At 38.8% G+C, this 18189-nt stretch overlaps 1 protein-coding gene across 5 annotated transcripts in view; it reads left to right on the forward strand.

The window, feature by feature from the left end:
• The window catches only part of LTBP1 (latent transforming growth factor beta binding protein 1), a 211174-nt gene that overhangs the window by 12665 nt on the left and 180320 nt on the right, over positions 1 to 18189 (forward strand). For all 5 annotated transcript variants that reach the window (XM_075043130.1, XM_075043129.1, XM_075043128.1 and 2 more), the window contains exon 3: positions 3532 to 3820. In XM_075043130.1, the coding sequence (XP_074899231.1) occupies positions 3532 to 3820 (289 nt within the window). The remainder of the gene's footprint in view (positions 1 to 3531; positions 3821 to 18189) is intronic.

The following is an 18189-nucleotide window of genomic DNA, read 5'->3' on the forward strand; positions in this document are numbered from 1 at the left end:
TGGCCAACTTCCTTGGCACAGCAAGTTTTGGATGCTGAAACTAACAGGTTCAAAAAGCAGATCAGTGAACTCCTGACAGAAAAATCTATTGAGGGTTATTAAACACAAAACCATCACTCTTGCTCAGGAAGTTGCTGAGCCTCAAATTCTTGAAGGCTGTAGTGGTACAAGCTTTTATGTCTTCTCACCCTGTCCTTACACCTGTCCTTAAGCATCCACCTTAGTAATGCAGAGAGGAGACTGGACTAAGTGGATCTTTGATCTGACCCACTAAGCCTAGTCTTGTTACTTGCGTCTTTGCCAAGCTCCATTTTGAATTTGCAGTTATGACCTCTGTAAATTGAATAGGACCAGGTTTTTATTGCCTTTAGTGGGAGTATATTGGCCCGTTAAACTTAATACTTCCACAATCCAGTTTTTGGAAGCTTAGCTTTTGGAAAATAATGGTGTTTTCAGTTAGAAGTGCCATTATTGTTGTCTTCACACAAAATAATTAGGTCATACATTTGGCATGATGCAGCTGTCTTGAATATTTTTAAAACTAAACTGCCGTATTATGTCAGTTAAAACATTCATTTTAATTCTTTCCTAAAAATGTGATCTTTTATCCTATTTTGTGATCTTCTATTACACAACATTAATGAAGAACTTCAATCAAAGCGTGCATTGCTATGAAGATCTAATGGATCAGTTTTTTAACCTGTTGTCACTGCTCACATGTTTTGAGACAAACTGGGTCTTTTGTAACACAGTTGCTGGATCTGCCGATGCTTGTTTTGTTATAAGGCCAGCTAGAGTAATGCAGTTTGTCCTGCAGAGCTTTGTATGCTTTATGTATATGTAAAGCTGAGAAACTTTCAGGGTTTACATTGCTGTCAGTGAAGTAAGAATCTTCAAGTCTGGGTAAAAAAGGTCATTTCAAAAAGGGTTCTATTTTCAGCTGCATAGTTCCAAACTCATTGCAACCTTATTAGATTCACTTTGATAAGTAGAAACTTAAGTTTTCTTAGGCTTCTGAAGCACAGGTTTGGTTCTTAACAACAGGAAAAAAAGAGTTGCGGTTTTCTCAGGGTTGTCTTTTGTGTGTGTATAAATTGTTATTTCACTTCTGAGAGTTAGGAGATACACAATGATCAGTGTCCTAGCAGAGTGGCTGTTTTGTTACATTGACTCTTGGGGTGGTCTTGTCAGCTTACTTCGATCTGTGTTTTTTAAATAACTTGTTGAGAAGCCTGGAGGTTAATATAGATGCATGTCCATAAATCTCCAGAAATATATGTTCAGTATGATTGTTTTTTAATGTTGTAAAAATGGGACTCTTGAAAATCCTGATTCCACCCCACCACCCCCCTCCACCACCCCCGAAATTTTTATGTGGTACTTTCCTAAAGCACTCTCAGCAGTGCTCAAACTGTTTCACTGTGATCTTTGCACATTTTCTATAGATGACCTGGATGATGGGTTACTGTTCTGGTCTCTCAGTATCTCCAAAGCCAATGAAACTTAATTAGAATTTAAGGCTCCTGAATCTATTTCCCAAAGATATAATTAATTTATCATATGCATATAAGCAAATTTTTACTGTTCATAGCAATATCTAGGTCTTAAAAGAAAGAGTTGGCCTGTATATTACAACATATGCTTGTTGTAAATCCCTTCTCAAGTTTACAGTGAAAATAGTCTTCAGTCTTCCAGCAAAGACAAAATATAGTCTCAAAAATAAACAGAAATATAAGTAAGCAAATGATTACTTTTTTGTTGCCAGGGAGATGCATAATATGCAATTAAGCTAGCTCAGCTAAGTAGTATTGAAAAGGAGGTATGTTACTGAACAATATATGGAAGGGGGAAGTATATGTGAGAAGAACCCCATGCAAAGATCAAGTTAAAGTTGTAGGGCAATTCTGGTGTCATGTACAGGTGGTATACATGATGCATCTGTATCAGATGGTATTATCAGTTGAAGATTAGTCCTCCTAATTAAGACAGTCCCATCCTAATAAGTTATTTCATATGCATGCTTGTGGTTTTACTTTATTTTTGTATAAAAATGTATGTATTAAAACTCGATTGAAGTGCCAAGTACTCCAATTTATTTGGAACAGGGCTGTGGGCTGACTTTTTTTTAAAAACAAAGTAATTGTGCAACTGGATATACCTGAATACGGTGCGGAATCACACGTTATGGTTTAAGATACGATCTTACCTATTTTAGTAAAACCTGTAGACTTTATGATCTGGCATATAATTTTGTCTATGTTAAAAGATATTTAACAATAGTAAAAATATGCTTAGTTTGAAGGAGCAAAGTAGGTCAGCAGTGATTCTTCTTATAAATTCTTCATTGTAAGCGTTCTCTAATGGGACTAATGAAGAAATTATTTTGATAGCTATTTTAATTAGAATTGTATTTTACTATTAAATTGTATCCTCTGGATAAGAGAATTAATTTGTTTTGCCATTTTTGTGTTATTTTAACATTCTCTAAATACAATAGCATTGTAAGTTTAAGCACCCAAAATAAATCCTCAAATTAGGCATACCTCTGCAGTGTTATGTATATATGATCAGCAACAGCTTTTGCTTTTTGTGGTTTGTTTTTTTGTTTTTTTGTTTTTTTTGGTGGGATTTGCTGCTTCTCAAAGTTTCTTGCTTCTTCAGAATGGAGTTGATCCTGTGTTAACTAGGTCTACAAGCTGGGTGTTGAGTCTAGGCTGATTATTCAGACTCCTTCTATAGTCAGTGGATAGAGCAACACAAACAATGTAATTAATCCTGTCTGAAGGCAGGTATCAAAGTGAATTGTCTTTTGAAGAATCTGATCCCTTTTCACAAAGAATGTATAGAAGCTAGTTTAGGATAATCACAAGCGCCTGTCTGCTTCTTCAAAGAGTGCAACCCCTAGGTATAGCTGTGTCTTTGTAGCAGCAGTTATGTGTCTCATTGATATGTTACTATGGTAGTGTTCTCATAGGGAATTTCATTTGGGCTTTAGAAGGGGAAGGGTTGAATCACTTAATGCTTCTTTGCATCATTTTGGGCATCTATAACGTGACTGTAAGGATTCCTTCTAGGCACCTGTGGAGGATCTGTGATTCTAAATAATAATAGAATGAATCCAAGCCTGGATCAGTAGTAAAATTCTATAATCTGCATAATATTGTTTCATTGGATGCAGTTTGGTTGTTAAAGTATGGGGAGGGAGCATGCAGGGAAGGAAGGAGAGTATAAAAGGCCGCTAACAGGAAGATTTGAAATAACACTGTATTTCTTGATTTAACTTGTGCATTTCCTGGTTTTTTAGCTCACCAGCATTTTGCTTTTTGAAGTTGTTCAAATGTTGTGCATGTGTTATGTAGGAAAGCAGTAAAAGCTATACCAACTTATATACTATCTTTTGTGGAGCTTAGCAATGTTGCTCTCTCCTACTCCAATTAACATTAGCAATTAACACCTTTTTTATTGTGGGGAGGGTTTGCATTTTCCTTCATGCTTTGTTTCACAGGTACTTTTTAAAATGTCTTTTCTTAGCTAACTGTGCACCACCATGCCAAAATGGAGGGATGTGCCTGCGACCTCAGCTTTGTGTGTGTAAACCAGGAACAAAAGGTAATTCCTGTGAGGATACAGTCATGCAAGATGCATCTTCCACTGGAGGCCGGAGCCCTGTTGTTCCCCTGTGGCCCATACCCCAGCAGGCTGCCCAGCAGACCTTCTCTCAGAAGGTGCAGGTCCCACCGAAAGTTGGTCCTATGACTCAGATGGCATTCACCATCAAGCAGAAGCCTCCTGTTGGGTTACCTCAGCAAATGCAACCACAGTAAGTGTTTTCTTTGCTTTCAAAGAAGTCCAGTATGTTAGATTTATAAAACATTGTTCCTTGCAAGTGTCTTCAAATAATCGTACTCGGCAACTTTCACAGATATTTTTTTTTAAGAGCTTTTTATTTTAACTGTCAGACTTCAGTGGATTTTTAAACTTCTATTGCTTATGAGCCAGACCTCCTCATCTGAACTGAATATCCCGTAATATCAGTCAACTTTATTTTCCTTAGACTGACAGTGCTGTGCTGATTTCAGAGGAGTTATTATTAATTTACACTAGTCACTTTTTGAGTTTAGCCTCAAACAGATTCTGGCATGGAATTTCAACACCTTACATAACTGAGGAGAGTAAGATTTGCTGCTTGTGTTGTGTTCTGGTTTCTTTCTTCCATTTGCATTATATTTTCTTTTTTTAAAATAAATGTGTATGGCTCCACAACAAGTGATACTTCTGCCTTCTTGCATTTGAGGCTCAGGATTGTATCTGCCTGTCATAGGTAGCAAGGAAATTCCCCTCTTTTTGGAGAATTTCGTCTCTGCCTCTTCAGTAGCTGATGATTTAGCCAGACTTTGATATTACATTCATTAGTTTAAATACTTCAAGTGAGTCTGAAATTTCTATAACTATAATGTTGTTTTTATTGATGTGTCTGACCTTAACTTGTTTCAGGGCTGCATTTGATACAGGGGAAGGGAGGTGCACAGGAGGGTGGCAATCAAGTTGAATGTGGACAGTTTTAGCTGTCTGCAGCAACTACTGTCCTTCTGGTTTCAGGTGAAGTCAGTGACAAAAAGTCTTTCTGTCCTGTAACAGGTGTTGCTTTTGGATAGCTGTAATCAGGGTGCAGCCCATCTCACTTCTAGCCTCCAGAGCAAGATAAGCAGGACTGGGAAATAAACTGTGTTTTCCCGTGCCCAAAACTATAAAAACAAACCCGGAAGGGTGGTGTGTGATTATAGGAGGCTGCACCAGAGTAGTTATATGCTTCTGGCAACAAAGTACATCCTGCCACCCCTCTCCAAAGCTGCATCTGAGAATAGAGATCACTGGGCACTGCCAATGATGTTTGATGTTGTCTGGTAGCCTCTTTATCAGCTTCTTTCTTCCTAAACCATTCCAATTCCTTTTACTGTTTTACTGTTGTCCTAGTTCATCTAACAGTGGAGCCACAAGTAAAACTGGGTTCATACATGTCTTGTGTAATAGGAAGAGGAATTTAGCTGAGTTCCCTTGGAGTTCCAAACCCTAAGCCTGTATGTTCTTTGGAAAAGGTAGAAGGTGGGGCACGGTGGGCTTTAGGAACATATACATCCACAGTCTTCAAGGACAGAGAAATTTCTACCCAATTTTAATACTTTATAGTATTCTGAGCCCAGTTTCATTCCTAACACTGAAGCAAGGGTTATTTAAATGACTAATATGAAGAGGAAATTACCAGTAAAAACATCAGGCCTTTTTCTGCTCCTTCCCATCCAGACCAGCAGGACTGCTAATCCTCGGCACCTGGCTTGTCTGTTTAGCCCCACAAAGTGTGGTACAGCAAATTGGTACAAAGAGGCCAGACAAATCCTGGCTTATAGGTACTGATTCCTGTAGAGTGTACTGTGTGTCTTTTTCTTCCTCCCTCCACACACAAGCATTCTCAAGGAGTTGTTCTTCCTGTTGTGATAAAGGCCAGTTGTCCAAATGGGGTAGTAAAATATACTTCAAAAAAAGAAAAGAGAAAAAAAAAAGAAAGAAGAGAATACAGTTTGTTCTTGCCTGAAAAAAAAATCTGTCATCTTCCAAGCATTCTGAAACTGTGCATAGAAGGCTTGTGGCTGCCTCTAGAGAAGACTTATTTTCCATTATTCCTGGAAAAGTAGAATCCTGAGACAAAGGCTTCCTCTTGTGTGAAAAGAGAAGATGATAAACTGATATTATTCTATGCTACTGTGATAGTTGCCAGGCTGTGATGTTCAAAGTGTTTCTAGAGAGTACCTACACCATGTCATGCTTCACTAAAATCTCTGTTCCTGCTTGCATGAGACAACATCGCAGGCATAGAGGAAGCAACTTCAGATTAACAAAACCTGTTATCTGCTGTCTAAATTGCCTCTGCACACTTCCATAAGCAGTGTTAATCCAGGTAGGCTTTGTTGTTCATGTCACCCTTTTCAACCTAAGGATTTTCTCCTAGATGTAAAGGGACCTTTTCAGGCAGATAGGACTATTAGTCTTTGAGATCACATGAAGATAAATCTATTTCAGCCAGTTTAATAATAGAGTGGGAAAATGGAAAAACTTAGTCTTTGGAGTCATGAGAAAGCCAGCCTACAACCTTGGCAGGAGCCAGACGTAGGAGTGGGAGATGGAGAGGAAATGGGCTGTTTTACAAACCAAAGCAGTCGTATAAAGTGCAGCAGAAGAAAGTGGATGTTTAGATACAACTGTTGAAATGAATCCTAGCAGTAGTTCTTGTGTAGACTATTAGAACAATTTACAGATCCTTCTGAGGTCAGGTCTCTACCATTGGCGAAGAGCAAATGGGCTAGTTCTTGCTTCAGTTCCTCTTTGACTGTCTTGTGATGTATGTTGTGTGAGGCTGCCCAGATATTTTTGGCATGGCTTTTTTCTGTTCCCACTCCTAGAAACACAGGGAAGGCTACGGCAGGAGTGGAATCATCCATTGTCAGTGTGGTTGGTATGCTGATCCTACTGCTGCTATGCAGAGCTGTCAAGGACTGGTGAGAGTCAGGGCAGAACCCAACCTGAAACACCAAAATAAGCTCCTAGAGAGGCTTGTCTCTGCTGTGCTTCTGTTTTGACATCCTCTGTCAATTTTTTCTGTTTTGTATATGAATGCAACTTTTCCAACTTCAGTCATCAAGATGTGTTCTTGCATGTTTTCTTAGGATCATGGTGGCAATGATATTTAAGGAAGCAGGGAATTAATTTATTTATTCCCAGCGACCTTTTTTTGAAGAATATGGTGCTGAACAGAAGGAAATCTGGAGAGAGATAAATTTCCTGGAATATCCTGGATTTAGAACACAGGCACTTAGCACTAGCAAAGTCTGTCATAGACCTGGGCTGAAGATGGATGCCATCAGGTACAAGGTCTCATCTTGGAAGAGTGTTAGCAGAAGATGTTGATGGCTGTAAATGAAAACAAGTAGTGTCTCAGTAACAAAAATCTGCTTCTTATTGGAACCTATTGGGAATTCTGATCTCAATAACAGACATGCTTTGTGGTCCTGAATTCCTGTGATAGCTCTCCAGTAACTCCAGGTGTCCCTTTCACATCTCATTCTCTCACTTGTTGGCAACAGTATAGCTCCAACAGCTTGATTTTCTGCATTTACCAGCTGTGGGAGTAGAAAATACACACTTTTTTTTAAAGGGAACGTTCTAGTACAGTTTTGGAAATGGTCACCAGAAGGAGTACAGCATCAACAAGCTGGAGCTCAATAATACACTGAAGTGACACGGCATTGCTCCTTCAGCCTCTTTTGGAGGCAGTTGTTGATGAAGCTTGAAAATTTGCTTTTTCATTGGGTAAAGCAAAGCCCATCAAAGGAGAGGTGGATGCACAGACTTCAGGTGACAGATTTTGACTTACTGGTGTGTCTGATTCACCTAGAAATGTTTCCAAAGAGATCCCCTCCAAAACTGTATTCCTGGATCACTGGGTCTAGTCCCATGCTATTACAGGCAGGCATATCACCTGCTAATTCTAGTGAACTTATCAACCTGTGTCTTAAGACTGTTTTTTCCTTCTGTTCAAGGATGTAGTATTTTTTCCAATATTTCCCCACTTTTTACTAATTAATGTGAGATTAGTGTGAATTTGTATTGAAAAAAAAAATGACTGGAGAAGAATTGGCCATGCTGTTGTGATCCCACTGAAATCAGCAGTGTAGGACAGTCATAACTGAAAATGGAATATATTCTTTATATAATCTACAATTGTAAGTCATATATTTACATATATATGTAAAATAATCCGTAGAGATTATTGACTTTGTGTTGTACGAACTCTTAGCTGAGGTTTACTGCAAAATGTAAGACTGCTCTTTTAGCTATTTCCTATCTTGCATACTAGTTCTTTTTTGTATCTTTGACTGTATGTAATTTATTTTTTAGAACATGTGGTTCTAAGACTGGTTTATGTGATGACTGACCAGGTGATGGTCTAAAAAAAGACTAGAGAAATGTTTTTCGAAGCTTAATAGCTAGTGTGAGAGTAAGTATTTCTGGAGGACATCCATTTTCATCACCATTATGATAGATTTTGGTACTAAAGATGTACAGAGCAAGTGAAACTTCAATACTTTTTAGTTTGAAGAGCCCTGCACTTGAACTTAACTGTAAGGTCTGTTTAAAAATACTTTATGGAAGCTCTTGAAGAATATTGAACTTCTGTTCAAAAAAGACCTTTCCTTTTTGGAAAAAAAAAAAACCCAAACCCAACAAAAAAACCAACAAAACCCCAAAAAACCCAAAACACTTTGAAGCAAAGCAAGGACTTTGGGGTAATGTTGGTGTTAGAAGCACAGGAAAACTTAGGTTGGAAGTAGAGGCAATCTGGTCCAACCCACTGCTTAAAGTGGGATCACCTGTAAGAGGTTGCTCGGGGTTTTGTGCAGATGAGCCTTGAACATTTTCAAGGCTGCAAGGTTGGAGATTTCACAATATCTCTGGTCTCCTGTTGCAGTGTTTGACCACCCTTGGGGAAAAAAAAAAAATTCTCCTTATGTAGTTGAAATTTCCATTGTTGCACACTGATTGTTACCCTTTGTCTTTTCGCTGTATGTCTCCAAGAAGTCTGGCTCAGTCTTCTCTATATATTCTCAAGAGGCATTTGTAGATTGCAACATCATCCTCTTGAGCTGCCTTTTCTTAGAGCTGAACAAACTCATCTACCTCAATCTCTCCCCATATGCTACATGCTCCAGTCCCTGACAGTCTTGCTGGCCCTCTGCTAGACTCACTCCACTGTGTCAGTATCTTTCTTGATTTGGGGAGCTCATAACTAGACATGAGACTGGGCATGCAGTCTCACAAGTACCAGGTAGAGGCAATAATCATTCCCTTGACCTGCTTGGCTATGCTGTTGCTAATGCAGCCCAATATACGATTGGCATTCTTCATGTGGGAGCACGCTGCTGACTCATGTTCAGCTTGTCTGCCAGGACCCCCAGATCACTTCTTGCAGGGCTGCTTTCCAGCCATTTCAGCACCAAACCTGCATTGTTGCACAGAGTTGCTGTATCTCAGATACAGGACTTTGTGTTTGCCTTTTAACATTGTGAGCCCATTTATCCAGCCTGTCAAAATCCCTCAGGCCTCCAGTATAACAACCACTCCTCCAGATCAGAATTGTCTGTATAATTGCTGAGACTGCATTTTTACCTTTTCTCTGGGTCATTAATAAAATTGTTGAACAATATTGCTGCCAGTATCAATCTCTGAGGAAAACATATAGTTACCCACTTAACCTCCTGTAAGTTGGATTTGTATCACTGAATACCACCTATTCAGCCAGGCAGGTTTTGAACCCACTTTATAATCCAGTTATCCATATTTTACTGACTTTTACATAAGGAGACAACTGTGTCAGACACCTTGCTGAAGTCCAGGTTAAAAAGATTTATCATGCTCCTTTCATGCACTGAGCTAGTCATCTCATCACAGAAGTCAAACAAAACCCAGGCAAACAAAACAAAAAAACTTTAATCCAAGTTAAAACTAGAAAATCCATGATGACCTCTTAACTTCTGAAAGTTGTAGTTCAGTTGTTTTCATTCTCTCTTGGTGATACTCTTTCCCTTCAAAGCCAGGAACTTGTATGAGACACTGCCTTCTTTCTTCAGGAGGAGAGACCATCTCTTCTCTTGGGCTACAACAGGGGAGCTGGAGCTGGAAGCAACTGAATAATTGTGATATCTTGGAAAATTAATATTTTTTTATTCTAGGCAAAATATTCTGTATTAATATTCTTAAATCTGATGTTTCCTGTTCTTGGTGCAACTTGGTGTTTAATCTGTGTTCTTAGGCACATGTGTGTATGTGTGCTCATGGCTGATACACCTAAGTGTGTACCTGACTATATTGAGCTTATAGAGGGGTCTGAACAAATCCTTGAGTGAGCCATGACTCTGTTGTTAAGATACCACCATAGGCCATTACCTTGGGCTTCAGAGCTTTTGCCTGTTAAGTCATGGACTATTGGGTTCTACCCTCTTAGAGCCCAGTGCCATGGCTGTTTGATAAATTCTAAGAAAAGAATGTCTAAATCCTGTGAGCTTGTATGAGCACCATGTGCTTTGCAACATTAGGGTGTTACTGCTTCTCAGACTTCAAAATTTAACTCCAGTGGTCAGAGGTGAGGTTTTTCCAGCACTTCTTGAGCCCATTGGTTTGTGTCAGAGAGGTGGAAAACTGGCAGCCTGTCTGTAGCATTAAGCTGATGACTGTATCCCTTCAGTATAGGCTTCTAACATGTAATGAACTCATGGTGTACTTCTTACAGGTTTGCTAATGCAAGGTGGCTCCAGGGAGAATCAAGAAAGTTAATTTTCTGTTGTGAACTATTTGGGGTGGATTCTGAGGTGCCTTTGCACAATGCTTTTAACAAGAGACCTGCTGTAAGGAACTGTAGCATACCGTATTATCCCTCAGGTTATTGATTTCTTCTTAATTGACTTGGAAAACACTTATGCGGGTCAGTTATCCATATTGTCCTGTAAGGCACATTCCTTTTGAGAATGTCAGTGTAGCCTCCCCTCCCGCAATCCCAGCAAGTTGAACACACTCCACAAGGTAAATTCGTCTTTTTAATTGACTTGTCATCATATTATTTTCTTTGAGTAGTACTGGAATACATTCATGCTGATGTATGTTAATAACAGCAAAATAGAGACATAATAATTTAGGCATACTCTATGTGTGTAGAAATCATTGCCTTTGCTTTTGAGGCACTGCTTTTCAGGAAAGTAAATTACTTCTAAAACTATAATGGTGTCTTCAGCTTAGTTCAAAAGAGGACTGTAAGCCACTGTTCCAAACCATAGTGTTTGTAAAATTTTTTTTTCTAGCTTAAAAAACCCATGTGCCTGGCCATTCAGTGTTTGCATGGGGATGTGTAGCGAGGCCTTTAATGAGGAGTTTTCAGTGTTATTACTTACTGTGTTAAGAACTGGTACGTTCTCTTCCAATGTGGCTTTTCCAGTTTTTTTTTTTTAAATTGTACTACTATTGAAACTTTTACCATTTATCATCAAGGAATTATTTCAGGAGATGTTGGGAAACAATCGGAAGAACTTGTCGTCTTTGCCATGGGTTGCTGGGGACTGAAGGAGCACAGCTTTCCATGGATAGTATGACAGTGTGTTTTCAGTTTTAGGGAGGAGCATTTGTGTTGCTAATTTGGTTTGACATAACATTGTTGTCATGTGGCAGAAGGTCTTTCTAGGCATTCAGAACGTTTACTTTTTTAAAAGGTTGCTCTATTAGCAAATGTTTGTGATACCAAAGCAACTATGCAACAATTTTATACTTGACTGAGACTTTTTACCCAAACAGGTAAAAGTAACCCACTCAGTTTAAAGTTAGTTCCTGTGCAACAGTGGTTTTTATAGGATGTGGCTGAAATAAAAACAACATTGTGAGTAGCCATTTCCCTTGGAGCATGTATGGTCAATAAGCTAATGGGAATCATTTTCATGTCATTTTCATTCCTCCCCCCTCTTTAGAGCTGTGGGAATAGACCTCAGTAGGTTGATTTGGAAAACTAATTTCTATTGTCAAAATACATCTGTACTTTTAACTTCCAAAGGAAGAAAAGCAAAGTGAGAATAGCGTTTATTTCTTATTTCAGGTATAGAAATATGATTTAAAAATATTCTGTCTTTAGAAAAATCTGGTGGTTTTGTTTAGTGTTGTAATGATCAAATGATCACTGAACCGGTGATGTTTTCCTCTGTTTTAGGTATATTGAACTTGGAGAAAAGGCTTACTACATTTGCAGATGTGTCTGCCTTTTGGTCCTTGTATCAGTAATCTTCCTTAATATTTGATCTTTGGCCCTTTAAAATAAAATTAGCTGCAACTATTAGCTGATTTGTATGTCTTAGTTATTAGTATAACTTTTGGTGTTGTCTTAACACTTCCAGTCTATAGTGAGAATTCATTCTTAATAACCTTATTACATAAATAACAAAGACACAAAGAACCCTTCTTTAGGGGATTTACTCAATCTTAGCATTTTGTTAGTGTAGCAGATAACTAGAATGGTTCAAGAATCTTAATTCAGAGAGTAATGTGGACTGGTCTTAGACAAAGGCAGACCTATTTTCAGGATTGGGCCTGTCTGGTTAATTACAAATGCCTCATTGATTTCTCATCTATGAATAGCCTGTTCTGCTCATGATTTAGGAACCCCAAGAGACATACTTCTTCTCTAGTAAACTTATTTCCTTCATCAGTGCTAGAGTCTGAATACTTCACTGAGAAGCAGACTTTTTCCTACTGAGAAACAGTTTCCACTTTACCTAAGCTCCATAAAGGTTATATGTGACATGTATCCTTGTACTTTGATAAATTCCTCCCAGGAATCCAAAACTGTTGTTTTACACAATGTGTAATCAGTTGCTAATCTAACCACAACGGAAGAGGTTTATTACTCATGTCGTCTTACATTGAAGTTTGGGTGTTACTGTTCGTCTGTATCTGGTGAGAGAGATTTTTTTAAAAAATTTTTTTTTTTAATGACTGGATTTAAGACATGAGTATAAATGGTGAAGAACACTAGGCAGTTGGAGAAAGTGGGATCTTCTCCTGGTGTTAATGTTCAAATATTGATTAAGACCTTGTAACCAGCCAGTAGTCTATTAGAGTGACTCTGCAGTAAATCCTTGTTGATTTCCCTCTATAGCAAATTTTCCCTGAATTATCTCATAGGGCCTTAGAGGTAGGTGTTGGAGGACCAGAAGGTGGACTGTTGGCTAATTTGAAGTGTCTAGCATAGGTTGTGTTGTATGTGAAGATAAGTCTGCTAGTGTTGTCAGAAGTTATGTAGGCAATTGAATCATGACTACTTTGAGTTAAGCAATTTCCTACAGTAAGCAAAGGACCTACTGTTATTCAGAAAGGACTCTTTATATGTGATATGTTAGGAAAATAAATACCTCCAGACTAATAGCTCACTGAAGCATTGTAATTATTGAAGACAATTTCTCTGTGCTTGAAAACAAAAGGAAGCATCATTTTGGCTGTTGAGACATGGAATTTCCAGAGCAAAGGAAGTATTTGCAATAAACCAGCCTTCATTACAGCTGTGTCTTGTTACTAATGCAGTTTATTGCTTTAAAAATATCTCCTCCAGACATGTGTACAGGAAGAAAAAAAATCTTTTCGGATAGGCTTTATCTGTTATAATAATTTTTTTTTGATTTGAAGTCCTCTCTATACAGAAAACTTATCATGCAGCTGAGGACAGACTTTATTAAAGCCCACAGCACCACTGGAGGATATTAAAAGGAATTCTTTGTCAGTTTGAATGCTTTGATAAATGATGTTTCAGGCTTGTCAGAGATTTTATAAGCAGTTTAAAATTGTTTTAAATGAAAAGACTGCTTTTGGGTATTCTGTGCATTGGCTTTGTGTTTTCTGTTTTATTAAAAAGGCAACTGAAGGTGCAATTCTATATGTTCTGCGTCAGAATTTCAAAGGCAAGATAGTCTGTTAAAAGAAGATAGACAATAGTAGTACATACTATTATGCCATTGGGCAGTAGGTGGCAAGCTTTGCTTTTCCTTCTACTTAGGGTTTATTTTCATATTGCAGAATGCCAGAATTTTGAAAATGGTGGTTTGAATTCACTGGAATATGTCATCTATTGGCAGCACACTTCTTTGAACCATCTACTTTGTTCATTGTGTATAATTGTCTTTCTATTGAATGCTGAAGTGAAGCCCCTCTTCTTCAAAGGACAGAAGGACACAAATCAATACACGTGAGCTCAGTTGTATTCTCTGATGGCTTCAGTAGCAGATTACTAATACACAAAACCATATGAGTTGCAGTCACAGTCAATCCCAAATTATTTGAGATCCTCCTATTCAACTTCTATCGTGGAGCACAGTACAGCTGGGGGGCAAGGGACCAAAACACCCTCTTTTAACATTTTCCCAAAATGGGACTTGGATGTCTAGCTCTGTAACTAATAACTGAGAAGGAAAACCAGAATGTTTATTTTGCCTTTCTCCTGATGTGTTGTGTCCCAACCTGTGTCCCAGTCTGTCTGTTCCTGCCCTGCCCCCACATCCCCCCCCATGAATAGCTAGTCTTGGTATAGTTCTCCTCACAAACCCAGCCTGCTCTGCTGATGTGTAGGGTCAGGCATGGGGACGGTAAAGCAGCAGCACATTGCCTTGCTAAAACTAAGGGCATGTTAAGAGAGCAATGCTTGAGTGCTTGTCCTTAGGTACTTTCTGTTGTGGGTGACTGTTAATACCCCTTCTCTGCTCAGACTTCTTGCCTAGACCCAATCACCTGACATCCAATGAATTAGCAGCCAGCTCTATATCTGTACCAAGGATACAGGGGGCACAGCATCTCTTCTCCTGTGCAGTTCCTCTCAGCTGTTGTCCAGCTTAGACATCCTCAGCTGTTCTCCAGAACATATTTTTACCTGTTAACCAAGTTAATTCTTCATTGAGTTTCCTCATAGTGAGTGAGTTAGAGTTGTTCTTCCTTTGCTATTAAAGTTTTTTAAAAATTTGTTCTGGATTAAAAAAATTACACCCCCCTCATTCTCTCTCACTCTGTACTGCACACACTTTATAATAATTGTTCTGAGGAAGATCAATGTCTTGGATCTTCTTAATCCCAACTTAAACATATTAATATAGATAGCTATTTAATTATGTCATCCTAGAAATTCTAAAACAGTAATTAACATTTTTTTTCTCACTATCGCAGGGCATTCTGCACAGGGGTCTCCTTGTATAAATAGAGGCTGCATAGGAGTTTGCATTTTTACTGCTGAGGCTTTGTGTCCTCACTATTCCTAATGAAGGTCAGAAGCATTTTTGGGACCAGTGATGCGGTTCTGAGCTGTCAGCTGAGGGCATGGTTAACTTAATTGCTGCAGCAGCACTAGGCATACATAAAGAATCTTTGGCATCAACTGTTGTTAAGAGCAGTGTTTTAAGATTCTGATACTGCAGCTCTTCTCACTTCTGTAGTCTTTGGCAGTGCTATCAATGTATGTGTGCTAGAACAAAAACTGGTTCAAAGGTAGTTACTCATCTCTTTGTGCTGCCAGGCACTGAGTCAGCCCTCAAGAACACCTCCATTCATCATTCTAGGGGAATGTAGTCATCAGGCTGCAGGAGCTGAAGTCACTGTTTAGTTGAAATGGCTGGTCTCCCTCAGGACTGGGATCATTTGTGTTGGCAGAGAACATGGAGATGATTTTTTGATGACAATGATATCAGTCTCAGTCCTGGCAACCTTTTGAATAGTGCTGGTGCACGCTTCAGTGCTAGTCCACAAGCTAACAGATAACTTGTAGCTACCTCTGTTGAATTGAGTGTTCTTGCTGTTAATTGGATTGTAACAGACCTGGGTCTAAAGACCATGGCCTTACTTAAGTGTGGCATGAAAGGTAGAATAATGTGAATTTATTACAAAATAGGCTAGTCATTTGATAGATCCTTTTAGTTCATAGTGGTATGAGACTTGGGTAGATTGTTATGGCAAACTGCCTTGATGGAAGCCTTTGATGTTTTGGTGGACAAAGTCCAGCCTGTTGTTATGACTTGTTTGTAAGACCTTTTGGATGTGAACGTTTGTGATTTTTTACCACACCTGTTTTTGTTGAAATCTTTGGGGCTGCAAGTGTCCAGTTTACTTATGTTGAGAGTTCAGCAGAGACTCCTTTCATGGACTGGAGCTAGATAGCATATGGCCATGTCAAGTACTGTGCATATGTAGTGAATTCTCAGCAGTATATTGACTTACATCCACCAGAAAAGCAGAGATATCTTGGAAAGAATTTTGAAAATATAAAGTATCACCATTATACCACCATGCAAGACATTCATGAGATTCAGCTGCTGTGTCCTACACTTTGGATTATTGACGTTCCTGAGATGACGCAGCCTACCTTTGCATGAACAGCTCATTTTATCCACACTTGAGCTATCATCTAGTGAAGCGAAGGTCTCGCAAACAGGTGTCACAGGATGTTGAGTGTTTTCATTAGTATCTTTGACAGAAAAAGGCTTCTCAGAAATAGAATCTCTTTTTGATACAGAGACTAAAATTATAGGGAGCCAACTGGTATCTCAGGCCAACCAGAGCTTATTCCAGACAGGAGGAGGAAGCTAATCTGTGTGGTGGCAACAGCCAGTTGTCTTATGGTTTTATGTGGCTATGTAACACCGCTTGCCTGAGTAAAGCATTTGGTGCAAGAAAAGGGTGGGCAGTATTGGAGTAGGATCAGGGAAATTGTTGCTTGGCTATACAGTTGTACAACTTTCTCTACTAATCGTATCTTTAGTGTGATGGAAGGATCAACCAAATGTGTGTAGGAGAGTCTGCCACCCCATCCCCTGTCATTCAGTCATGACTTAGCTATGTTAGGAAGCCAACACAGACAACCTTCATTACACTGAAAGATAAAACAGCTTGGTCAAGATCCTGGTCAGTCTCCAAGAGCTCACAGTGTTGGATTCATCTCTCTAGGCACTGTGCGTGGATTGTAACAAACTTACCAAAAACATGTTCCACACCAATGGTAAGGCAAGTTAAACCCCATCTAATATTGTTTTTTTTTTTAATTGACGAAAGTTACTATATTCTTCTCCATTGGGTTCTGTCATGCCCAGAGTACTACATAGTAGGCAGGTAAAATCTTGCTTAAGTTTTAGAAGTTTTGGATGAGAATTATCTGGTCTAATGACCTCTTGGTGTTGACTGTCTCTTCTGTCACTTTCTCTGTCCTTCAACTTGAAACAGATCCTGAGAATCCCTCACTGAGAAAGGCATAGGAACCTTTCTAAGCTCCTTCATGATGAACACAGATGGGAAGAATTAGTTGAGATTTTCTTCTTTGGCCTTTTCTTCTCTTTGAGTTTCTTTAATACATTGCTTAATTGGGTCTAAAGACTTTTTGGAGAGTTTTTCAGTTCATTAACTTTTTTCAGTTAGCTTCCATTTTATGTTCATTCTCCTGTTTTGAAACTATGAACCGCTGTAGCAGATCTTTGACTTTCGTTCCCCCTTCAAGGATGTTAACTCTTAAGCAAGTTTTGCTCACTCTTGCAGCATCTCTTCAGTGGTAACATTTGAATTGGATCCTGTACACAGGTTAGGCCAACACAAGATTTTATTCCTTTCTTCTGCATTCCTGATGAGCTGATCCATGAATATGATGTTAATCACATCTAAAAATTTTGTTTTGCTGTTGTTTGGGGGAATTGAAATTTCATATTACTGTTGTTTCCCATCTTTGTAGCTTCAGTGATATGGTAGCTGTCACCATCTTAGGCAGCTAGTAATATAGTCCTAATGCTGTGTTTCCTCTACTTTGCATTTAAATTACAGTTCACAGAGATGTTCTGTTAGTGATTGATATGGTTAATTTGCTGATCTAATTTGAGAGGCTACTCTGAGAAGTAGCATCACTCCTCCACCAGGTGGTCTGTTTCATATCCAGGATATTCCATGGACTTTTTCCCAATCCTCCCATTAGTTTTCCTTTTCCCAAGGTATGAAAGATTCCTTCCTAATAAATCTGTAGAAAGCTGGTCATTCTTCTCCATTCTATTTCTTGAACTTGTAATGTTTCATGTAGAAGCACAGATACTTATGATTTGGTTGCCTCCTCTGTTAAAAAGCATACAGCTTAAAAAGCATAGTTCTGTTTCTCACTGTTACCCATTCAAGCGTTACCAACCTTTTTCTTTGTTCTAGACTTGAGTGCGCTGATTTCACTAAAAGCATTACGGCATCATTCAGAGCTGTATACTTTCTTTCCCAGTCTCCAATTTAAAAATTCTCCTATGATATTTATAAGTGCCATCAAACTAGTTCCATTAAGCTTTAAATGGAGTTGTGTCTTCCATAGAGCTGCTTCTGTTCCAGTTTCTGACCAGTTTGAAGTCCCCTGCATTTATACCATTTCCTGAGCTATGCACTGAAACTGTCGACCTCTCTGGCATCTTGTTAGTGCAAACTTAGCAAAAGGTGTCAAGTTTTAGAGCATGAGACAAATGTGCTATCATTTGGCACTTTCACAGTATCACAGAGTGGTTTGGGTTGGAAGGGACCTTAAAAGACCATCTAGTCCAACCCCCCTGCCATGGCCAGGGA

Source organism: Buteo buteo, chromosome 12, assembly GCF_964188355.1.
Source record: "Buteo buteo chromosome 12, bButBut1.hap1.1, whole genome shotgun sequence".
NCBI lineage: Eukaryota > Metazoa > Chordata > Aves > Accipitriformes > Accipitridae > Buteo > Buteo buteo.